A 24,879-nucleotide genomic window follows, 5' to 3' on the forward strand; every position below is an offset into this window, starting at 1 on the left:
CTCCGAGTCACTGTTCACACTTCTCTGGGCCTCAGTTTGCTCATCTCAGCAAATGGGATACAGACACAGTCACGCTGCGTACTAACGCTTTATTTGCCACCGGCCCGGGGCCCGCCTGGGCTCCTGCTCAGAAGATCTTCACGGAGTCCAGCAGCACGTCCCCGCCCACCTCCACCAGGCGCACGCGCGCCAGCGGCAGGCGGTGGCGGAAGTGGTGGTACTCGGCATCCCCAACCACGGCCTGCAGGGGAGGGTCGGTGGTGAGGATTCCGGAGGCCCATGCTGGGTGGCCCTGGGGAAATCACTCATCCCTTCTGGGCCTCAGTTTCCCCACTGGGAAAATGGGCCTATTGTTCATTCTTTTTTTTTTTTTTTGAGACGGAGTCTCGCTCTGTCGCCCGGGCTGGAGTGCAGTGGCTAGTTCTCAGCTCACTGCAAGCTCCGCCTCCCGGGTTTACGCCATTCTCCTGCCTCAGTCTCCGAGTAGCTGGGACTACAGGCGCCCGCCACCTCGCCCGGCTAGTTTTTTGTAGTTTTTAGTAGAGATGGGGTTTCACAGTGTTAGCCAGGGTGGTCTCGATCTCCTGACCTCGTGATCCGCCCGTCTCGGCCTCCAAAAGTGCTGGGATTACAAGCTTGAGCCACTGCGCCCGGCCTGTTCATTCTAACTCTTGCGTGAGGATCAAACGAGTTTACTGGGTGGCGCAGTAAAAAGCGGCTTTTTTAGTCTTGGTAAGGGATATTCTTATTTCCGAGAGCATTACCCGCTATTAAAGCGCAGAGGAGGGAAGTGAATTTGCATAAGGTCTGGGTGGCGGAGGATCTGCCGCCACCTCCACCCCCCAAACCTTGCTAGGACGAGTTCCTGGGCGCTGTCTCCAGACCATCCCTCCCCATGCCTCAAACCCCGGACGGGCCTCAGGAAGGAATGAACTGGGAATAGGGTCTGGGATGGCGAGTCATGGCCACGCCTTCCCGCTAGGACGCCCACCCCTTGGACACTGGGCTGGTGCTCCCCGCCTCCTGACCCTGCTGTCTCTCTGACCCAAGTGGGAGTTGTTTAGGCGAGAGAGAGGGTCGAAGGACACCCTTCTCTGCCTTGGCCACGCCTTCCCTACACCCCTCACCCCGCCCCAACCTCCCTGCCTTCCACCAATAGCCTGGCTGTGCCCAACCCTCTGCTCCAGGGACCTAGGTCTTGGCGTCCACGCCCCTGTCTCAGAGACGCACCTTGAAGCCGTCGTCGGACGCGATGATGAGCACCTCGAAGGGCTGCCCGCGCTGGAAAGGAACCCCAGGCCCGCGCTCCTCGCGGCCCCAGGAGCCTTGCTCCTTGCTGTTGAAGACCACCTCCGACGTATCCAGCCGGGGGTTGAAATGCAGGGCGGCATCGGAGCCCTGCTCTTCCCCGCACAGCAGGTTTACGTGGAACCTGGAAGTGGGGGATGGTGGCCGTCAGGGCTCAGAAACCACCCAGACCAAGAAATGTTGAGGGTGAGGAATACTGATGTCTACAATTCACTTCGAATAAATAAGTAAATGAAATGTTGGCTGGGTGCAGTGGCTCATCCGGTAATCCCAGCACTCTGGGAGGTGGAGAAGGGAGGATCGCTTGGACCCAGAAGTTAAAGACCAGCCTGGGCAACACGGCAAGATCCCATCTTACAAAAAAATGAACGAACAAACAAAAAATAAACCACCCAGACCAAAGTCCTTCAAAGGGCTTATGGGCTGGGACTCCCCATTCCCAGAGCACCCCCAAATTAACAGGGACCTGAAGACAGGCACACACAGCAGAAGGAGAGGTGGCTAATGACCAGGGAGCTTAGATTCCCAAGGCAGCCAAAATGTCATGAGGCCCTTGGCAGAAATCTGCCCAGACCAAACTCACTATGCTTAGGGCAGGGTGCCCGCATTTCCAAAGAGCCTGGGAGCTGCCCAGGAGGTCTGGGTGATGGCCAGGGCGCTCCTGATGCCCAGGGAACCCTCAGGTTCTACAGGACAAAGAAGAATACCAGGAAGCCCAGTATTTCCAGGGTACCCCAGAATCCAGAAGGCCCAAAGTTCCTTAGCCAGGAAGTCAAAGGATGGCTTGGCAAGGACTCCCAGGGTCCAGGGTGTCTCCAGGACTTGGAGTATTTCCAGAGTTCCCTGGGACTCAGACATGGAAGTCATAGGACTATATCTAGGAACCCTGAGATTACCCAGGAACCTCAAATTCTTAGGGAAACTTAGGGACTCCAGCCACAAAGGCATGGGGCAAATAAGTGAATACATCAGATTTGAGGTCAGAAATGGCCTCGGACTCCTAGCCTGGTGGATACAGATGGCCTAGGGCCTCTAGTTCTGGACTGCAAAAATTGGGGGTCAGCTGAGTCTGGAGACCTGTACCGTTTACCCCTAGGGCCTGGGGTCTCACCTGCTGGCGTTAGGAGGAACCAAGCCACGAATTCTCAGCACCGTGCCAGGGCGGATGCCCTCGGGCAGCGAGGACTTGTGAGGGATGTTCTGCAAGAATGGAGTGCGGGGGCCACTGTGAGCCGGTGAGACCGAGGAGGGAGGCAGAAGGTGGGTCACCCCTCAGAGGAGCTGACCAGGACTGAGACTGGCAGAAATCAGTGGAAGAGAAAAGGGTGGCAGAGAGGCAGGAAAGAGACCAGAAACAGACAGAGAAACAGACAGAGAAACAGATGGGGAGAGCGACAAAGAAAAACAGAAAAATCCTCAAAGAGGGACCCAGAGGAAGCCACAAAGAGGTAGAGGGGACAATCGGGAAGGGTGGTCACCCAGAGGCCACAGCCCAGGCCCATCCATGGCACACCCATTGCCCACTTGCTCCTTTGAAAGAGGAGCCCCCAGCCCCCTCCCTACTCGGCCCCGCCCTGGGCCCCTGGAGCACTCACGGCCATGGCTGGGACAGGGTCAGGCAGCCGTGGTGCTGGGGACTGCTGGGGACCTTAAATAAAAGCAGGGCGGGGCTGGCCCTGATGACTCACCCCACCCCTTCCCACCCACCACCCACACCTGGCACAGACCCTGGCCCTGGGGCAAGCCTGGCGAAGCGGGAGTGGCACCTCTTCTTGGGGGCCCCGATCCCCTCCATCACCCAGGGCCTGGGTGCACTGCCCCTCCCAGGAGCTGATAATAAGAGGGACCGTTTAACAATAATAAACTCAGAGCAGAGAAGGCTCCTCGTGCCACCGCCCCCCAACCCTGCCTTCCCACTGCCTGGCACACAGGGGAGTCTCTCATGCTCATTTTATACACAGACATGTTGGGTCCTGAGAAGCCAAGCCCAGCGGGAACTCTAGACCCTTCTCTCCAGCTAAGAACCTCCTGCCTGGACTGGAAATGTCTGCGCTCAAATCCCTGCTTCTATGTCTGTAAAGCAACAGCAGCCACAACCACAGAGATAGTGCCAGACAGGGCGACTTCACGGGGTCGAGGGGCGGCCTGGGCGGCTCAGTGCTGCATCCCTGGGTCCTAGAGTGTGCCCGGTTCATGGGAAGTCCTCAGTCAGGAGGGGTGAAAGGAGGGGATCTACTAGGACTACGCTTGTCATTTCCTAGGCCCCTGGGCTGCCCAGGATATGCAGGAAATCACTAATTGGGACCCCATCATTCCAACAGGGGGCAGCATGGGTCGCCCCCATTGTACAGAGGAGGAGGCTGAGGCTGGGATGGGGAAGTGATTTACCACAAGCCGCGCAGGACCCACTGCCCCGACCTCTGCCTATCCTCACCTCTGGGCACGCCTCTCCTGTGGGTTCTGTCTCTGGGGCTGGCTGTCTCACTCTGTCCATCTCTGCCTGTAACTGTGTCTACCGCGTATTCCTGTCCCACTTCTCTCCTTCAGGTCTCTCTTGTGCCTCCTTCCAAGACTGTTACCATCTTCCCACGAATTTTGCAGGTCAGGATGAGGCGGGTTTCAGGGTAGTGGGTGGCCTAGCACCCCATCACTACCCAGACCCAAAACAGAGCAAAATGAGGACTCTCCCACCAGCCCCAGTATAGCCTGCTCGGGCCAAGACTCTAGAAGAGAATCCAGGGTTGGGGAAGTAGACTGGGGGAGGCGGGGGTGGGGGTGGGGGTGGGGGGGCCAGACTGAAATCTGTTTCCAAAAGGCAGGGGTGGTGTGGGAGCTGAACAGAAACCACTCCTGGCTGGGCGTGGTGGCTCACGCCTATAATCCTAGCACTTTGGGAGGCCAAGATAGGTGGATTACTTGAGGTCAGGAGTTTAAGACCAGCCTGGCCAACATGGTGAAACCCCTTCTCTACAAAAAAAAAATACAAAAAATTGGCCGGACATATAGACGGACACCTGTAATCCCAGCTACCCGGGAAGCTGAGGCAGGAGAATTGCTCTAGCTGGGGAGGCAGAGGTTGCAGTGAGCCGAGACCACACCACTGCACTCCAGCCTGGGCAACAGAGCTAGACTTTGCCTCAAAAAATAAAAATAAACCACTCCTAGCAATGCAGCAGCCCTCCTGGACCTTTTCCACCTCCCACCCCGGCCCCTGCCCCACCCAGCAGGCTGCTGAGAGGCCTGGGCAGAGGCAGGCTGGCAGTGGAAAGTTTGGGTGGAGACACCAGACCCAGAACCATCCTCCACCCTCTGTGTCCCAGGCTCCCAGCCTCTTGCTCCTCCCCACACACTCCAAGGCACCAAGCTGGGGGACCAGTTCCTAGGCACATGAACTCAGAGAGGGAGGCTGGCAGCTGCATTTCAGTGGGGTCTGCAAGCACCCCCATTCTGCAGAGGACAAAACTAAGGCTGAGCCGGGCGCGGTGGCTTACTCCTGTAATCCCAGCACTTTGGGAGGCCGAGGCAGGTGAATCACGAGGTCAGGAGATCGAGACCATCCTGGGTTAACATGGTGAAACCCTATCTCTACTAAAACATAAAAAAATTAGCTGAGCGTGGTGGCGGGCGCCTGTAGTCCCAGCTACTCGGGAGGCTGAGGCAGGAGAATGGCGTGAACTCGGGAGGCGGAGCTTGCAGTGAGCTGAGATCGCGCCACTGCACTCCAGCCTGGGCGACAGAGCGAGACTCCGCCTCAAAAAAACAAACAAAATTAAGGTTTAGACAGCGACAGCTTCTCAGCCAAGGAAGCGGCCAGGCCCTGGGCTCCAGAGGGGTCTCTGTGCCAAGGACACATCATGGGCACAGACAGAGAGGACAACAGGGTGTCCGGTGATCACATCACCAGCCCAGCTCAGTTAGTTCCCGAGAACGTTCCCTTGAATGGCAGACTCCATCATTCTAACGTTATCCATTATTCTAAAGAAGACGCTCCTCACATTACTGATGCCTCATCTGTGTACCATGCTTCCCAGGAACTCAGTTTTTCAGTGATTGCTTCACTGTGGCTGGATGTAACTTCACATGTAGCCAACGTGCTGCAAGTCCCAACATGCCTTTGCTGACTGGCCAAGTGTTTGCATTCACTTTGTTATCAGCCTGAAGTCCTGACTCCTTTCTGGTAACAGGTCTGCATCCTTGATTGCATCCTTGATGGTTTTTTTCTTTCTGTTTTTCTTTTTTGAGACAGAGTCTTGCTCTGTCGCCAGGCTGGAGTGCAATGGCACGATTTCTACTCATGGCAACCTCCGCTTCCCAAGTTCAAGTGATTCTCCTGCCTCAGACTCCCGAGTAGCTGAGATTACAAGCATGCACCACCACTCATGGCTGATTTTTGTATTTTTAGTAGAGACAGGGTTTCACCGTGTTGGCTGGGCTAGTCTTGAACTCCTGACCTCAAGTGATCCACCCACCTCAGCCTCCCAAATTGCTGGGATTACAGGCATGAGCCACCGTACCCAACCCTTGATGGGTTCTTATTCAATTGTGTTATCTTTCTCATTAGTTTTGTAGTACTTTTTTTTTTTTTTTTTAGACAGGGTCTTGCTCTGTCTCTCTGTGATCATGGCTCACTGCAGCCTTGGTCTCCTAGGTTTGGGAATCCTCCTGCCTCTGCAGTAGCTTGAACTACAGGTGCACGCCACCACGCCGAGCTTGGTTTTTTTTTTTTCCTCTAGAGAGGGGGACTCACTACGTTGCCCAGACTGGTCTCAAACTCCTGGGCTCAAGCAATCCTCCCACCTTGGTCTCCTAAAATGTTGAGATTACAGGTCTGGCCACGGTAATATTTGTGTGCGTCTTTTTTCAGTTTTAAATAACTGATGTATTTATTTCCCAATTGTTATTTCATTGAGATATTTTTCCCATTAAATTAAAGGTTCAGATTTTGTTGTTGTTGTTGTTGTTGTTGTTTAGAGACAGGATCTTACTCCGTCACCCAGGCTGGAGTGCAGTGGTACGATCTCAACTTATAGCAACCTCTGCCTCCCAGATTCAAGTGATCCTCCCACCTCATCCTCCTGAGTAGCTGGGACTTCAGGAGTGTGCCACCACACCTGCCTAATTTTTGTATCATTTTGTACAGATGGGGTTTCGCCATGTTGCCCAGGCTGTTCTCAAATTCCTGGACTCAAGTGATCCACCTGCCTTGGCCTCCCAAAGTGCTGGGATTACAGGTGTGAGCCCCTGCTCAAGATTCGGATTTTAATGGAATAGTTCAATGAGTTTTGACACATATAGTCACCTGTGTAACCACCTCCCTGATCAAGTTTCCTGGTGCCCCTGGAAACACTCACTGCTCCTTCTGCCACGGGAAGCCACTGTCACTCCTGAGCAGTTAGTAGCCACAAAGTTTCCTCTGATCCATTGTGGTGGCATGTGCCTGTAGTCCCAGCTACTCGGGAGGCTAAAGCAGGAGGATCACCTGAGCCCTGGAGGTCAAGGTTGCAGTGAGCTAAGATCATACCACTGCACTCCAGCCTGGGCAGCAGAGTGAGACCCTGTTTAAGAGTCAGGCCGGGCGCAGTGGCTCACACCTGTAATCCCAGAACTTTGGGAGGCCAAAGCAGGCGGATCATCTGAGGTCAGGAGTTTGAGACCAGCCTGGCCGATGCGACAGCCTGGAGCGTGCCTGTCATCCAGCTACTTGGGAGACTGAGGCAAGAGAATCACTTGAACCTGGGAGGCAGAGGCTGTACTGAGCTAAGATTGCCCCTCTGGACTCGAGCCTGGACGACAGAGCAAGACTCAGTCTCAAAAAAAAAAAAAAAAAAAATCATTTGGTGTGAAAATGAGAAAGTGGGTGGGGACAGACTGATTTTTCTGTCTTTAGGCCTCTTTCAGAATATAATTTAGGTGAAAAGTAACTAATTGCACACTAAGTGTTTGTAGGATTTAAAACCCCGGTTTTGTCAATGCCATTTTGTTGGTGATATCTTGGGTTATTGTGGTTTTTGTGGTTTTTTTTTTGTTTGAGATTTTTTAGTGATTGCTTCACTGTGGCTAGATGGAAATTCACATGTAGCCAACATGCTGCAAGTCCCAACGTGCCTTTGCTGATTGGCCAAGGGTTTGCACATTAACTTTGTTATCAGCCTGAAGTCCTGACTCCTTTCTGGTAACAGATATGCATCCTTGATGGGTTCTTTTTTTTTTTTTTTTTTTTTTTTTTTGAAACTGAGTCTCGCTCTGTCACCCAGGCTGGAATGCAGTGATGCGCTCTCAGCTCACTTGCAACCTCTGCCTCCCGGGTTAATGCCATTCTGCCTTGGCCTACCTAGTAGCTGGGATTACAAGCATGCACCACCATACCTGGCTAATTTTTGTATTGTTAGTAGAGCCGGGATTTCACCATGTTGGCCAGGCTGGTCTCGAACTCCTGACCTCAAGTGATCCACCCACCTCAGCCTTCAAAAGTGCTGGGATTACAGATGTGAGCCACTGTGCCTAGCCAAGGGTCTGGCTATGTTACCCAGGCTGGTCTGGAACTCCTGGGCTCAAGTGATCCTCCAACCTCTGGCCTCCCAAAGTACTGGGATTACAGGCGTGAGCCACTATGCCCTGTGGTGTTGGTTATTTTTTAAACACAGTGAAGATTCTTCAGGGACTCCTTTGGTTTTATATATTAACGTTCCAGTGATGAAAATGATACACGTAAAAATCTTTTTAGTGAATTATAACTGTTCCCACAGTTACAGACATTTACCCACTATGTAACTAATTATATCTTTCTGAGTACTTTGGCAACCACTACTGAAGATTGGCTTACTCAGCTTCTAACTCACTCCCCGGTTGGCCCACCTTTATTTTTATTTATTTATTTATTTTTTTGAGACAGGGCCTTAATCTGTCGCCCAGGCATGATTATCATGCACTGCAGCCTCCACCTCCTGGACTGAAGCGATCCTCCTGCCTCAGCCCCCAAAGTGGCTGGAACTACAGGCATGTGGCACCACCCCCAGATAATTTTTTTTTTTTTTTAGTAGAGATGATGTCTAACTATGTGACCCAGGCTGGTCTCAAACTCCGGAACTCGAGGATCCTCCTGCCTTGACCTCCCAAAGTCCTGGGATTATAAGTGTGAACATCTGCACCTGGCCTGGCCTGCTTTCTTGCATTAGGAAGTTAAAAACTACATTTTCCAGAGTTGTTTGTAGCTAGATTCACATAGGACTGCGTTTCCCCAAGCTGAGTTTGCACCCCTGGAAAACTTGTTTTTTTAAAGATGTGGTCTCGTGGCCAGGCACTGTGGCTCACGCCTGTGATTCTAGCACTTTAGAGACCGAGGTAGGCAGATTGCCTGAGCTCAGGAGTTTGAGACCAGCCTGGGCAACATGGCAAAACCCCATCTCTACTAAAATACAAAAAATTAGTCTGTCATGGTGCCATGCACCTGTAATCCCAGCTACTGGGTAGGCCAAGGCACAAGAATCACTTGAATCCAGAAGGTGGAGGTTGCAGTGAGTTGAATTCGTGCCACTGCACTCCAGGCTGGGTGACAGAGCAAGACTGTCCACAAAAGAAAGAGAGAGAGAGAGAGAGGAGAGAGAAGGAGGAAGGAAGGAAGAAGGAAGGAAGGAGGAAGGAAGGAAGGAAAGAAAGGAAGGGAGGAAGGCGAGAGAAAGAAAGAGAAAGAGAGAAAGAAAGAAAAAGAAGAAAGAAAGAGAAAGAAAGGCAGAAAGAAAAGAAAGAGAAAGAAAGAAAAAAGGAAGGAAGGAAGGAAGGAAGGAAGCCGGGCGCAGTGGCTCAAGCCTGTAATCCCAGCACTTTGGGAGGCCGAGACGGGCGGATCACGAGGTCAGGAAATCGAGACCATCCTGGCTAACATGGTGAAACCCCGTCTCTACTAAAAAATACAGAAAAAAAAAAAAGAAAGAAAGAAAAGAAAAAGAAAGAAAGAAAGGAGGGAGGGAGGGAGGGAAGAAGGAAGAAAGAAATGTGGTCTCGCTCTGTGATTTTGCCCTGTCACCCAGCCTGGAGTGCAGTGGCGCAATCATAGTTCACTGCAACCTAGAACTCCTGGGTTGAAGCAATTTTCCTCAGTCTCTGGAGTAGTAGATAGGACAACGGTTGTGTGCCACCACACTTGGCTAATCTTTTCTTTTCTTTTCTCTTCTCCTTTTTTTTTTTTTTTTTTTTGAGACAGAGTCTTGCTCTGTCGCCCAGGCTGGAGTGCAGTGGCGCTATCTCGGCTCACTGCAAGCTCCGCCTCCCAGGTTCACACCATTCTCCTGCCTCAGCCTCCTAATTAGCTAGGACCACAGGTGCCCGGCATCACGCCCGGCTAATTTTCTGTATTTTTTAGTAGAGATGGGGGTTTCACCGTATTGGCCAGGATGGTCTCGATCTCATGACCTAGTGATCTGCCCGCCTCAGCCTCCCAAAGTGCTGGGATTACAGGCGTGAGCCACCACGCCTGGTTCTTCTTTTTTTGAGACAGGATCTCACTCTGTCACCCAGGCTGGAGTGCAGTGGTGTGATCTCACCTCACTGCAACTTCAACAGCCCGGGTTCAAAAGATCCTCCTGCCTCAGCTTCCTGAGTAGCTGGGATTACAGGCACGTGCCACTGTGCACAGCTATTTTTTTTTTTTTACTTTTGTTTGTTTGTTTTTTGTAGAGACAGGGTTTCACGGCCGGGCGCGGTGGCTCAAGCCTGTAATCCCAGCACTTTGGGAGGCCGAGACGGGCGGATCACAAGGTCAGGAAATCGAGACCATCCTGGCTAACACGGTGAAACCCCGTCTCTACTAAAAAAAAAAAAAATACAAAAACTAGCCGGGCGAGATGGCGGGCGCCTGTAGTCCCAGCTACTAGGGAGGCTGAGGCAGGAGAATGGCGTAAACCCGGGAGGCGGAGCTTGCAGTGAGCTGAGATCTGGCCACTGCACTCCAGTCCCGGCGACAGAGCGAGACTCCGCCTCAAAAAAAAAAAAAAAAAAAGAGACAGGGTTTCACTATGTTGCTCAGGCTGATCTTGAACTCCTGGGCTCAAGCAATCTACCGGCCTCGGCTACCCAAGTGCTGGGATTACAGGTGTGAGCCACCAGGCCTGGCCAACAACTGGCTCATTTTTAAATTTTTTTTGTAGAGACGGGGTCTTCCTCTGCTGCCCAGGCTGGTCTCAAACTCCTGGCCTCAAGCAGTCTTTCCAGTTCAGCTTCCCAAAGTGCTGGGATTACAGGTACGAGCCACTACACTCCACCCCCTACAAAACTTAGAAGGTGAAAATGAGGGCCAGGTGCAGTGGCTCACGCCTGTAATCCTAGCACTTTGGGAGGCTGAGGCGGGCCGATCACCTGAGGTCGGGAGTTCGAGACCAGCCTAACCAACATGGAGAAACCCCATCTCTACTAAAAATACAAAATTAGCCAGGCGTGGTGACGCATGCCTGTGATCCCAGGTACTCGGGTGGCTGAAGTGCGAGAATCGCTTGAACCTGGGAGGCGGAGGTTGCAGTGAGCTGAGATCGCGCCACTGCACTCCAGCCTGGGCAACAAGAGCGAAACTCCGTCTCAAAAAAAAAAAAAAAAAAAAACAGAAGGTGAAAATGAGGTAACACGGGAGGGAGATGAGTCCTTCTGGCTAGTTAGGTGATGGAGGTATTTATTTTTATCTAGAACAGCCTAGGAAGCTCTGGTGAGGGAATGCTGTCTGCATCAACCCTCTAGCTTTGCAGCATGGAGGCTTATTCCCTACTCCTCTGAAAATTCCCTACTCCGTAAACTATTGCAGGGCACGGTGGCTCACACCTGTAATCTCAGCACTCTGGGAGGCCGAGGGGGGCGTATCACCTGCGGTTGGGGGTTCAAGACCAGCCTGACCAACATGAAGAAACCCCCTCTCTACTGAAAATACAAAATTAACCGGGTGTGATGGCTCATGCCTGTAATCCCAGCTACTCCAGAGGCTGAGGCAGGAGAATCTCTTGAACCCGGGAGGCAGAGGTTGCAGTGAGACAAGATCACGCCATTTCACTCCAGCCTGGGCAACAAGAGCAAAACTCCGTCTCAAAATACTACTACTAATAATAATAATTCTGTAAGCTATCATAGCCCCAATAATATCTGTAAACTAGCTGAGGAGGTTTCTGTTGCCAGCAACCAGCAACCCCAAGCATGACAATGGGAGAAGTGGGGTGATACAGGCAGCAGAACTTAAAATGAGGGTGTGGCTGGAGGAGATATAGGGACTAATAGAAACGACTCCTGTATTGCAGTGTGGAAAGCCAGTGACTCTTGCTACATGGTAACAAAATATCTGCTCACTCTGTTGCCTGCTGTACCTGGAAAGGCAGATTGTGAGCTGGCCAAGGCTACAGCCTTAGAAAAATAATAAAGATGTTTCAGAATGACAATGTGTTCTTCCTTCTTCCACTTTGGGAGAAGTCCTAAGCAGAAATCAAGAGCCTATGGATAGAAACAGAAGGAATTAATCCATCTCTCTTAAACAGGGGATTTTTTGTTCTTTTCTTTTTTTTTTTAAGACAAGGTCTCTTTCTGATGCCTAGGCTGGCTGAAGTGCAGGATCTTGGCTCACTGCAACCTCTGCCTCCCAGGTTCAAGCGATTCTCTTGCCTCAGCCTCCCGAGTAGCTGGGACTACAGACGAGCACCACCACGCGCCTGGCTAATTTTTGTATTTTCAGTAGAGATAGGGTTTTGCCATGTTGGCCAGGCTGTTCTCAAACTTCTGACCTCAGGTGATCCACTCACCTCACCTCCAGAATGCTGGCATTACAGGCATGAGCCACCATGTCTGGTCATGTCCAGTTTTTTTTTTTTTTTTTTTTGAGATAGTCTCGCTCTGTCACCAGGCTGGAGTGCAGTGGCACGATCTTGGCTCACTGCAACCTCTGCCTCCTGGTTCAAGAGATTCTCCTGCCCCAGCCTCCCGAGTAGCTGGGACTAAAGGTGCGCACCACCATGCCCAGCTAATTTTGTATTTTTAGTAGAGACAGGGTTTCACCATGCTGGCCAGCATGGTCTCCATCTCTTCACCTTGTGATACGCTTGCTGTGGCCTCCCAAAGTGCTGGGATTACAGGCGTGAGTCACTGTGCCCAGCCAAGTATTTTCTATCAAGTAGGACTAGCACCCATCAATATCAGGAAATCAGCACTGAGTCCCCACTGCCGTCATCAGGTCTTCAGACCCCATTCGAGCTCTGCCAGCCATTCCAATAATGTCCCTTGCAGCAGAGCACCCACTTCAGAAACCCACAGTGAGTTCAGTCATCCTGTCTCTTTCCCTCCATTCTCTCAGTCTGGAATAGATACTGTGGCATCCTTTGTCTCTCAAGAGCTTGATACTTTTGGAGGCTACAGGTCAGTGATGTTTCCTTATCTGTAGATTAACTTCATCTGTAGGTTAACCATTTTTATAGAAGAACCACAGAAGTGGCGCTGTGCACATCGTATCAAGGGGTATGTGGTTTCCCCTTGTCTCCTTACTGGTGACATTGAGATGGGTTATTTGATTAAGGTGGTACCTGCTGGGCTTCACCATAATATTAACTTTTTTTTTTTTTCTTGAGACAGAGTCACTTTGTCACCCAGGCTGGAGTGCAATGGCACGATCTCAGCTCACTGCAACCTCCACCTCCCAGATTCAAGCAATTCTTCTGCCTCGGCCTCCTGAGTAGCTGGGACTACAGGCGCCTGCCACCATGCCTGGCTAATTTTTGTATTTTTAGTAAAGACGGGGTTTCACCATGTTGGCCAGACTGGTCTCGAACTCCTGACCTTATGATCCTCCCGCCTAGGCCTCCCAAAGTGCTGGGATTACAGGTGTGACCCATCACGCCTGGCCCAAAATTAACTTTTTGTCCTTTTTTTTCTTTTCTTTTCTTTCTTTTTTTTAAATTAATTAATTAATTTTTTTTTTTTTTTTTTACACAGTCTCACTCTGTCACCCAGGCTGGAGTGCAGTGGTGCAGTCATGGCTCACTGCAGCCTCAACCTCCTGGGATCAAGTGATCCTCCTGCCTCAGCCTCCAAATAGCTGGAACCATAGGCACATGCCACCACGCCCAGCTAATTTTTAATTTTTTGTAGAGATGGGGTCTTGTTACATTGCCCAGGCCGATCTCCAACTCCTGGGCTCAAGCAGTCCACCTGCCTCGGCCTCCCAAAGTGCTGAGATTACAGGAGTGAGCCACCACACTCTGCCAACCTTTTGTCCTTTGTGATTAGTAAGCACTTGGTGGGGAGATGCTTGGAAACGAAATACCTCATTCTTTATCACACTTTGATCATGTCTATCAGCTCTTGGTTCACATTGATATGGACTCACACCTACCTTATTATTATTATTATTTTTTAATTTTTTGAGATGGAGTCTCTCTGTGTTGCCCAGTCTGGAGGGGTAATACCTGCTCACTGCAACCTCTGCCTCCCAGATTCAAGCCACTCTCTTGCCTCAGCCTCCTGAGTAGCTGGGACTACCAGTACGCACCACCACGTCTGGGTAATTTTTTGTATTTTTAGTACAGACAGGGTTTTGTGATGTTGGTCAGGCTGGTCTTGAACTCCTGACCTCAGGTGACCCATCCACCTTGGCCTCCCAAAGTGCAGGTGTGAGCCACTGTGCCTGGCCTCACTTTCCTATTTTGTTCACTGTTTCACCACCCATGGCTCTCCGTATCACAGATTTCACCTGGAGACCAACCTGATCAACGTGGAGAAACCCCATCTCTACTAAAAATACAAAATTAGCCGGGCACGGTAGCACATGCTATATGTGCTAGGGGGAGTCCTTCAAGCTGGATCCTATATCTTTGCAATGTGCCCCAACACTGTGAACAATTTCGCATTTTCTGATCCTAGTCGTTCCAGCACATTTTGTACTTTCCCTGTTCAAGCCTTGAAGCAGCCATTTCTACCAGGGTCCCTTAGTAGAGGCAGGCATAGCCCTGAGGAACCAAGTCTGGGCACAGCGTGCTCACTGCTATTCAGGTGTCTCTACTCCCAGCCACTCCAGCACACAGAGGAGGGCATCTGGGAACACGTATGTGTGTCTGCACACACAGATGCACATATATGTATTGACATCTGTAGTTATATCTCTTTCAGACAGAGATAATAAGCAAGGACAGATACCGTGTGATTACCGTATGATTCCCTCCTATGACACCTGGAGTGCAGTCAAATCAAAGACAGAGAAAGGAGCACAGTGGTTGCCGGGCGCTGGGGAGAGGGGATGAGCGGTTGGTGTTTAATGGACACAGAGGTTCAGCTGGCAAGATGAAGAAGGCCTGGAGCCGGATGGTGGTGATGGTTGTGTAATAGTGTGAATGCATTTAATCCCACAGAACCGTATATTTAAAACTAAGGAAAATGGCAAATTTTACATTCTATTTTATTTTATTTGAGACACAGTCTCACTCTGTCACCAAGGCTGGAGTGCAGTGGTGCGATCTTGGCTCACTGCATCCTCCGCCTCCCGAGTTCGAGCATCAACTCGTGCTTGAACTTCTGGCCTCAAGTGATTCACCCGCCTTGGCCTTCCAAATGCTGGGATTACAGGCATGAGCCACTGCGCCTGGCCTCTATATATTTTATCTTTTTTTTTTTTTTTTTTTGAGGTAGAGTCTCCCTCTGTCGCCCAGGCTGCAGTGCGATGGTGCGATCTCAGCTCACTGCAACCTCTGCCTCCCGGGTTCAAGCGATACTCCTGCCTCAGCATCCTGAGTAGGTGGGGTTACAGGTGCCAGCCATCACACCCGGCTGATTTTGGTATTTTTGGTAGAGACGGGGTTTCACTATGTTGGTCAGGCTGGTCTCGAACATCCTGACCTCGTGATCCGACTGCCTCGGCCTCCCAAAGTGCTGGGATTACAGATGTGAGCCACCACACCGGCCATTTTTTTTTTTGAGACGGAGTCTCACTCTGTCACCCAGGCCGGAGTGCAGTGGCCGGATCTCAGCTCACTGCAAGCTCCGCCTCCCGGTTCCACGCCATTCTCCTGCCTCAGCCTCCCGAGTAGCTGGGACTACAGGCGCCCGCCACCATGCCTGGCTAGTCTTTTGTATTTTTTAGTAGAGACGGGGTTTCACTGTGTTAGCCAGGATGGTCTCGATCTCCTGACCTTGTGATCTGCCCGTCTCGGCCTCCCAAAGTGCTGGGATTACAGGCTTGAGCCACCGTGCCGGCCACACCGGCCATTTTATCATATTTTTTTTAAAAAGAGGCAGAGTGCAGCAGCTCACGCCTTGTAATCCCAACACTTTGGGAGGATAAGGCAGGAGGATTACTTGAGCCCAGGAGTTAAAGACCAGCTTGGGTAACATAGTGAGACCCTGTCTCTGAAAAATCCAAAACATTAACCGGGCATGTTGGTGCACGCCTGTGGTCTCAGCTACTCAAGAAGCTGAAGTGGGAGGATTGTTTGAGCCTGGGAGGGGAAGCCTCCAGTGAGCCAAGATCCAACTACTGTACTCCAGCCTGAGTGACAGTGAGCCCCTGTCTCAAAAAGGAAAAAGAGAGAGAGAAAGGAAAGGAAAGGGAGGGGAGGGGAAGGAGGGGAAGGGGAGGGGAGAGGAGGGGAGGGAAGGGGAAGGGAGGGGAAGGGAAGGGAAAAGAAACAGAAAGAGGGAGGGAGCGAGGGAGGGAGGGAGCGAGGGAGGGAGGGAGGGAGGAAGGAAGGAAGGAAGAAAAAATGAGAGAGGTCTAGGCAAGGTGGCTGACATCTGTAATCCCAGCACTTTGAGAAGCTGAGGCAGTATGACTGCTTGAGGCCAGGAGTTTGAGACCAGCCTGGGCAACATAGTGAGACCCTGTCTCTACAAAATAACACTAAAACTTAGCCAGGCATTGTGGGGGTGTGCCTATAGTTCTAGCTACACAGATGGCTGAGGTGGGAAAATCGCTTGAGCATAGGAGTGTGAGATGGCAGTGGAGCCATGATCACGCCACTGCACTGGGCAACAGAGTAAGACCCTGTTTCCAAATTTAAAAAATGGTGAAAGTGATACATTTTATGTTATGTATATTTTATCATATTTAAGAAGAGTCCAGGCCAGGGCGGTGGCTTGCAACTGTAATTCCAGCACTTTGGCAGGCCGAGGCGATGGATCACTTTGAGACCAGCCTGGCCAACATGGTGAAACCCTGTCTTTACTAAAAATACAAAAATTAGCCAGGTGTGGTGGCAGGTGCCTGTAATCCCAGCTACTGGGGAGGCTGAGGCAGGAGAATCGCTTTAACCTGGGAGGCAGATGTTGCAGTGAGCCGAGATTGCGCCACTCCCCTCCAGCCTGGGCGACAGAGCAAGACTCCATCTCAATAAAAAAAAAAAAAAAATTAACCAGGTGTGGTAGCAGGTGCCTGTAATCCCAGCTGCTGGGGAGGCTGAGGCAGGAGAATCGCTTGAACCCAGGAGGCGGAGGTTGCAGTGAGTGGAGATCACATCACTGCACTCCAGCCTGGACTCTAAACAAACAAATAAACATGTTAAATTAAATAAAAATAAAAATAGTACAAACCTGCCTCACCAAATAACCCAGTCCTCAAACCATTAGCTCACGTTAATGCCTCCACTTCCAGCCCAGCTCCACGGGGCTGGTGCCTGCCTCTCTCTTTCTGTATCTGTAACTCCCTCCTGGAAAAAGAAAGCAGTCCCAGTACTCATCTCTGATTCCCACACAGCACCTCCCTGACAGGCCGGCTCCAATGCCCCTCGGTGGGCACCCACCCCACGCAGGTGTCCTCTTCCCATGCCGGGAGCTCAGGCTCCCTCTCACGTGTCCTGCTGACCCTCACTGGGCACTTAGAGGCAGCCTCTGCTGAGCGCTCTTCATCCTGCTCAGCCCTGACCCCCAAACACCTCCGCCAAGGACATCCCGCCCCCATCAGCCCATTCAGGGCCACCATGACCTTGTTCAGCCCCACATAATGGTTTTAGGGCCCAATTGTTCAGGAAAGGAAGGAAAGGAAGGAAGAAGAAAAAGCTATGCACATATTTTACTGTTTAAGCATTGAAATGTACAAGAATCACTAGGAAACTTACAAGAATTACTTGGATGAGTTTATAGAGCAATTGAAACACTGAAAAATGAATAACCTCTAAAATTAAGCATTCAGTTTACAATATTTAAGCGAGTTTAATTAACAAAGTTTAAAAATGGAACTGAACACTAGAGAATAGACGTTTTCTTAGCAGCAATTGGATTCTTCTATTAATATTTACTATATTTATAAAAATAGAGTTGTATGATTTCCAGTGGGCATAAAAGCTTAAGAACAAAGTGAGTTTCTGTTGTTTTTTGGTTTTGGTTTGGTTTTTTTGTGTGTATGTTTTTTTTTTGATGGAGTCTTGCTCTGTAGCCCAGGCTGATGTGCAGTGGTATGATTTCGGCTTACTGCAACCTCTGTCTCCTGGGTTCAAGTGATTCTCCTGCTTCAGCCTCCCACGTAGCTGGGATCACAGGTGTGTGCCACCACACCCAGCTAATTTTTTTTTTTTGGTATTTTTAGTAGAGACAGGGTTTCACTATGTTGGCCAGGCTGGTCTCAAATTCCTGACCTCAGGTGATCCACCGTCTTGGCCTCCCAAAGTGCTGGGATTACAGGTGTGAGCCACCACACCTGGCCAAGAACAAAGTGAGATTTCTTTTTTTTTTTTTTGAGAGGAAGTCTCACTCTTGTCCCCCAGGCTGGAATGCAATGGCGCAATCTTGGCTCACTGCAACCTCCGCCTCCTGGGTTCAAGCAATTCTTCTGCCTCAGCCTCCTGAGTAGCTGGGATTACAGGTGCCTGCCACCATGCCCAGCTAATTTTTTCTATTTTTAGTAGAGACAGGGTTTCACCATGTTGGCCAAGCTGTTCTCGAACTCCTGACCTCAGGTAATCCACCCGCCTTGGCCTCCCAAAGTGCTGGGGTTACGGGTGTGAGCCACTGTGCTCAGCTAAAGTGAGAATTCTAAGTGTCATTTTCATCATCGGAATGTTGATTTACAAAAAGCAGTCCCTGAATTACCTTCACTGTGTACAAAAAATAACCAACTGTCACCAACAAAATGACATTCATGGAGCCTGAATTTTATTTATTTGTTTTTTTTTTTTTTTTTTTGAGATGGAGTCTCGCTGTGTCGCCCAGGCTGGAGTGCAGTGGCTGGATCTCAGCTCACTGCAAGCTCCAGGCCTTCCTCCCAGGTTTTTGCCATTCTCCTGCCTCAGCCTCCCAAGTAGCTGGGACTACAGGCGCCCACCACCACGCCCGGCTAGTTTTTTGTATTTTTTTAGTAGAGACGGCGTTTCACCGTGTTAGCCAGGATGGTCTCGATCTCCTGACCTCGTGATCCGCCCGTCTCGGCCTCCCAAAGTGCTGGGATTACAGGCTTGAGCCACCGCGTCTGGCTGAATTTTAAATCTCTACAACCACCTAGTGTGCAATTAGCTACTTTTCATCTAAAGCATTTCCTAAAAGAGGCATAAAGTCAGAAAAATCAGTCTACTCCCTCTTCTTTATTTTGAGACAAATGAACTTTGGTAGCCAGTCAACGCTCAGAAGTGGTGAGGCCCAGTGGCTCATGTCTATAATCCCAGCAGTTTGGAAGGCTAAGGCAGGCAGATCGCTTGACTCCAGGAGTTCAAGACCAACCTAGGCAACATGGTAAAACCCTCTCTCTGCAAAAAACACACAATTAGCCAGGCTTGGTGGCATGTGTCTGTAGCCCCAGCTACTTGGGAGGCTGAGGTGGGAGGATTGCTTGAGCCCAAGAGGCTTAAGCTTGGAAGGTTGAGGCTGCAGTGAGCAGAGACTGCACCACTGCACTCCAGCCTGGGTGACAGAGTGAGATCCCCATCTCAAAAAAGAAAACAAAAAAATGGTCAGGAGTGACACTGGCCGGTGGCTTCCTGGAACAAGAAAAGAGGCCACTATTTTCTGGACACCAGGAAACTTAATTGAGGAGGTGGTTAGATAGGTCTCCACAGTTCTCAAAATCCAGAACTATAATATCTGCATCTTTTTTTTATGGGAAGTATACCTTCATAGAAAGACTATTGAGAAATACATACATTTATTATTATTATTATTATTATTATTATATATTTTTTGAGACAGAGTCTTGTTCTTGTTGCCCAGGCTAGAGTGCAATGGTGCTATCTTGGCTCACTGCAATTTCTGTCTCCTGGGTTCAAGCGATTCTCCTGCCTCAGCCTCTCGTGTAGCTGGGACTACAGGTGTGCACCACCACGCCTGACCTACATTAACTATTTAAAATTGAAAAAAGGCGGCCAGGTGCAGTGGCTTACACATGTAATCCCAGCACTTTGGGAGGCTGAGGCAGGTGGATCACCTGAGGTCAGGAGTTCAAGGCCAGTCTGATCAACATGGTGAAACCCCCATCTCTACTAAAAATACAAAAAGTAGCTGGACGTGGTGGGCAGGCACCTGTAATCCCAGCTACTCGGGAGGCTGAGGCAGGAGAATCACTTGAACCTGGAAGGCAGAGGTTGCAGTGAGCCAAGATCGAACCACTGCACTCCCACCTGGGCTACAGAGCGAGCGTCTGTCTCAAAAAAAAAGAAAAAAAGAAAAAAGGCTCACGAAAATACTATTTCAGGCCAGGCGCAGTGGCTCACACCTGTACTCCCAGCACTCTGGGAGGCTAAGGAGGGCGGATCATGAGGTCAGGAGTTCGAGACCAGCTTGACCAACATGCTGAAACCCCGTCTCTACTAAAAATACAAGAATTAGCCAGGCGTGGTGGTGGGTGCCTGTAATCCCAGCTACTCGGGAGGCTGAGGCAGGAGAATCGCTTGAACCCGGGAGGTGGAGGTTGCAGCAAGCTGAGATTGCGCCACTGCACTCCAGCCTGGGTGACTCCATCTCAAAAAAAAAAAAAAAAAGAAAGAAAAGAAAGAAAGAAAAGAAAATATTAACAACTGATGAGAAAGATAACCAACACTAACGAATAAAAGCCCATCAAGGATGCATATCTCAGTTACAGGAAAGGAGCCAGCCTTTTAGACTGATAACAGATTGACTACAATCATTTGGCCAGTCACTTAAGGCAAGTTGGGACTTGCAGGCTGGTTGGGTGTAAAGTCATATCCAGCCACAGTGAAGAGATAAATAAAAAGATGTTCTTGGGAAACAATAGCGAGGTACAGAATGATGCATCAAGTAATGTAAGAAGTGTCTTTTCTTTTTGTGGACTAAGGTCTCACTCTGTTGCCCAGGCTGGAGAGCCGTGGTATGATCATAGCTCCCTGCAGCCTCTGACCTCCTGGGCTCAAGCGATTTTCCTGCCTCAGTCTCCCAAGGAGCTGGAATTACAGGCAGATGTGCACCAACCCACTGGGCTATTTTATTTTATTTTTATTTTTTGTGGTGATGAGGTCTTGCTGTGTTGCCCAGTCAAGAGTGTCTTCTTTAGTATGGTCAATAATGTTAGAATGACAGAATCCACCATTCAAGGGAATATTCTCGGGAAGTAAATGAGTTGGGCTGGTGGTGTGATCACTGGACACCACCCTACTGTCCTCTCTCTTCGTGCCCATGACATGTCTTTGGCACAAAGACCCCTCTGGAGCTGAGGGCCTGGCCGCTTCCTTGGCTGAGAGGTGGCCCCTGTCTAAGCCTCAGTTTTGTCCTCTGAAAAATGGGGGTGCTTGCAGCCCCCACCAAAATGCAGCTGCCAGCCTCCCTCTCTGAGCTCATGTGCCAGAGAACTGGTCCTCCAGCTTGGTGCCTTGGAATGTGTGAGGAGGAGGCGAGAGGCTGGGGGCCGGGGACACAGAGGGTGGAGGATGGTTCTAGGTCTGGTGTCTCCACCCAAACTTTCCACTGCCAGCCTGCCTCTGCGCAGCCCTCTTAGCAGCCTGTTGGGTGGGGCAGGAGCCAGAGTGGGGAGTGGAAAATGTCCAGGAGGGCTGCTGGGCTGAACTCCAGACCCTTCTCTCCAGCTTAGAACCTCCTGCCTGGACTGAGGATGTCCACGCTGAAATCTAAGCTTCTGCCTCTGCAATGGAACAGCAGCCGCAACAGGAGTGATAGTGGGCCGGGCGCAGTGGCTCAAGCCCGTAATCCCAGCACTTTGGGAGGCCGAGACGGGCGGATCACGAGGTCAGGAGATCGAGACCATCCTGGCTAACACGGTGAAACCCCGTCTCTACTAAAAAAATACAAAACTAGCCGGCGAGGTGGCGGGCGCCTGTAGTCCCAGCTACTCGGGAGGCTGAGGCAGGAGAATGGCGTAAACCCTGGAGGCGGAGCTTGCAGTGAGCTGAGATCCAGCCACTGCACTCCAGCCTGGGTGACAGAGCGAGACTCCGTCTCAAAAAATAAAAATAAAATAAAATAAGAGAAATTACTTCTTTCAGACAGGTCTGAAAAAAACAAATAATTACATGAAATGAAATAGAGGCTCTCCGTGCGCCAGGCAGTGGGAAGGCAGGGTTGGAGGGGCGGTGGCACGAGGAGCCTTCTCTGCTCTGAGTTTATTATTGTTAAAACGGTCCCTCTTATTATCAGCTCCTGGGAGGGGCAGTGCACCCGGGCCCTGGGTGATGGAGGGGATCGGGGCCCCCAAGAAGAGGTGCCACTGCCGCTTCGCCAGGCTTGCCCCAGGGCCAGGGTCTGTGCCAGGTGTGGGTGGTGGGTGGGAAGGGGTGGGGTGAGTCATCAGGGCCAGCCCCGCCCTGCTTTTATTTAAGGTCCCCAGCAGTCCCCAGCACCATGGCTGCCTGACCCTGTCCCAGCCATGGCCATGAGTGCTCCAGGGGCCCAGGGTGGGGCTGAGTAGGGAGGGGGCTGGGGGCTCCTCTTTCAAAGGAGCAAGTGGGCAGTGGGTGCGCCATGGATGGGCCTGAGCTGTGGCCTTTGGGTGACCGCCCTTCCCGACTGTCCCCTCTACCTCTTTGTGACTTCCTCTGGGTCCCTCTTTGAGGATTTTTCTGTTTTTCTTGTCACTCTCTCCCTCCCATCTGTTTCTCTGTCTGTTTCTGGTCTCTTTCCTGCCTCTCTGCCACCCTTTTCTCTTCCACTGATTTCTGCCAGTCTCAGTCCTGGTCGGCTCCTCTGAGGGGTGACCCACCTTCTGCCTCCCTTCCTCGGTCTCACCGACTCACAGTGGCCCCCGCACTCCATTCTTGCAGAACATCCCTCACAAGTCCTCGCTGCCCGAGGGCATCCGCCCTGGCACGGTGCTGAGAATTCATGGCTTGGTTCCTCCCAATGCCAGCAGGTGAGACCCCAGGCCCTAGGGGTAAAGAGTACAGGTCTCCAGACTCAGCTGACCTCCAATTTTTGCAGTCCAGAAATAGGGGCCCTAGGCCATCTGTATCCACCAGGCTAGGAGTCCGAGGCCATTTCTGACCTCAAATCTGATGTATTCACTTATTTGTCCCATGCCTTTGTGGCTGGGGTCCCTAAGTTTCCCTAAGAATTTGAGGTTCCTGGGTAATCTCAGGGTTCCTAGATATAGTCCTATGACTTCCATGTCTGAGTCCCAGGGAACTCTGGAAATACTCCAAGTCCTGGAGACACCCTGGACCCTGGGAGTCCTTGCCAAGCCATCCTTTGACTTCCTGGCTAAGGAACTTTGGGCCTTCTGGATTCTGGGTACCCTGGAAATACTGGGCTTCCTGGTATTCTTCTTTGTCCTGTAGAACCTGAGGGTTCCCTGGGCATCAGGAGCGCCCTGGCCATCACCCAGACCTCCTGGGCAGCTCCAGGCTCTTTGGAAATGCGGGCACCCTGCCCTAAGCATAGTGAGTTTGGTCTGGGCAGGTTTCTGCCAAGGGCCTCATGACATTTTGGCTGCCTTGGGAATCTAAGCTCCCTGGTCATTAGCCACCTCTCCTTCTGCTGTGTGTGCCTGTCTTCAGGTCCCTGTTAATTGGGGGTGCTCTGGGAATGGGGAGTCCCAGCCCATAAGCCCTTTGAAGGACTTTGGTCTGGGTGGTTTTTTTTTGTTTGTTTCGTTCGTCATTTTTTGTAAGATGGGATCTTGCCGTGTTGCCCAGGCTGGTCTTTAACTTCTGGGCCCAAGCGATCCTCCCTTCTCCACCTCCCAGAGTGCTGGGATTACCGGATGAGCCACTGTACCCAGCCAACATTTCATTTACTTATTCATTCAAAGTGAATTGTAGACATCAGTATTCCTCACCCTCAACATTTCTTGGTCTGGGTGGTTTCTGAGCCCTGACGGCCACCATCCCCCACTTCCAGGTTCCATGTAAACCTGCTGTGTGGGGAGGAGCAGGGCTCCGATGCCTGCCCTGCATTTCAACCCCCGGCTGGATACGTCGGAGGTGGTCTTCAACAGCAAGGAGCAAGGCTCCTGGGGCCGCGAGGAGCGCGGGCCTGGCGTTCCTTTCCAGCGCGGGCAGCCCTTCGAGGTGCTCATCATCGCGTCCGACGACGGCTTCAAGGTGCGTCTCTGCGACAGAGGCATGGACGCCAAGACCTAGGTCCCTGGAGCAGAGGGTTGGGCAAAGCCAGGCTATTGGTGGAAGGCAAGGAGGTTGGGGCGGGGAAGTCGTGGCCAAGGCAGAGAAGGGTGTCCTTCGACCCTCTCTCTCGCCTAAACAACTCCCACTTGGGTCAGAGAGACATGAGGGTCAGGAGGCGGGGAGCACCAGCACAGTGTCCAAGGGGTGGGCGTCCTAGCGGGAAGGCGTGGCCCTGACTCGCCTTCCCAGACCCTATTCCCAGTTCATTCCTTCCTGAGGCCCGTCCGGGGTTTGAGGCACGGGGAGGGATGGGCTGGAGACAGCGCCCAGGAACTCGTCCTAGCAAGGATTGGGGGGTGGAGGTGGCGGCAGATCCTCCGCCACCCAGACCTTACGCAAATTCACCTCCCTCCTCTGCGCTTTAATAGCAGGTAACGCTCTCGGTAAAAAAGCCTTTTTTTTTTACTGCGCCACCCAGTAAACTCGTTTGATTCTCACGCAAGAGTTAGAATGAACAATAGGCCTATTTTCCCAGTGGGGAAACTGAGGCCCAGAGGGGATGGGTGATTTCCCCAGGGCCACCCAGCATGGGCCTCCGGCATCCTCACCACCGACCTTCCCCTGCAGGCCGTTGTTGGGGACGCCCAGTACCACCACTTCCGCCACCGCCTGCCTCTGGCGCGCGTGCGCCTGGTGGAGGTGGGCGGGGACGTGCAGCTGGACTCGGTGAAGATCTTCTGAGCAGAAGCCCAGGCGGGCTCGGGGCCTTGGGTGGCAAATAAAGCGTTAGCCCGCAGCGCGACTGTGTCTGTGTCCCATTCACTGAGATAAGCAAACTGAGGCCCAGAGAGGCCAGGATACTGGCTCGGAGCCTCACAGCGAATCCGATGCGGAGGCGGGTTCTGAGCCTGCCTGTGCTTAGGACACTTTCTGTCTGCAAAGGCATGAGGGTCGCTATCTGGGAAGGAGTGGGTCTGGGGCGTGTCCTGACGCAGCATTTATGCAAAGCAAGCCAGGCCAAAATGTGGTCTGGCGGATCTGTTGGCGTTCGGGGCGCGGAGGCGCTCACCACAGGTCCTGGTGCCCCCACCGCACATCTAAGGGGCGCCAACATGGG

The 24,879-nt window shown here is 51.5% G+C and overlaps 2 protein-coding genes across 3 annotated transcripts; one reads left to right on the plus strand and one right to left on the minus strand.

Annotated features, from left to right (window-relative positions):
• Window positions 1-74: 74 nt before the first annotated feature.
• On the minus strand, window positions 75-22,061 carry LOC117092485 (galectin-7-like). 2 transcript variants are annotated; one of them, XM_033226105.1, is made up of 5 exons: window positions 22,044-22,061; window positions 3,451-3,453; window positions 2,420-2,508; window positions 1,231-1,432; window positions 75-241 (listed from the first exon to the last, which is right to left on the minus strand). In XM_033226105.1, exons 1-5 carry the CDS (start codon window positions 22,044-22,046, stop codon window positions 128-130), a joined length of 411 nt encoding a protein of 136 aa, XP_033081996.1. In that variant the 5' UTR covers window positions 22,047-22,061; the 3' UTR covers window positions 75-127. The 2 variants fall into 2 exon arrangements, with proteins under 2 accessions (XP_033081996.1, XP_033081995.1); XM_033226104.1 differs by lacking the exons at window positions 3,451-3,453; window positions 22,044-22,061 and adding an exon at window positions 2,904-2,956.
• LOC117092486 (galectin-7-like) lies at window positions 22,051-24,558 on the plus strand. The gene is given in 5 exon segments (XM_033226106.1): window positions 22,051-22,075; window positions 22,464-22,552; window positions 23,539-23,584; window positions 23,586-23,741; window positions 24,390-24,558. Coding segments are annotated over 5 exon segments (411 nt in total). The 5' UTR covers window positions 22,051-22,069; the 3' UTR covers window positions 24,504-24,558.
• Window positions 24,559-24,879: the final 321 nt, after the last annotated feature.

The sequence above is a fragment of the Trachypithecus francoisi genome, unplaced genomic scaffold (assembly GCF_009764315.1).
Source record: "Trachypithecus francoisi isolate TF-2019V2 unplaced genomic scaffold, Tfra_2.0 Lachesis_group12, whole genome shotgun sequence".
In the NCBI taxonomy this organism is placed as follows: Eukaryota; Metazoa; Chordata; class Mammalia; order Primates; family Cercopithecidae; genus Trachypithecus; species Trachypithecus francoisi.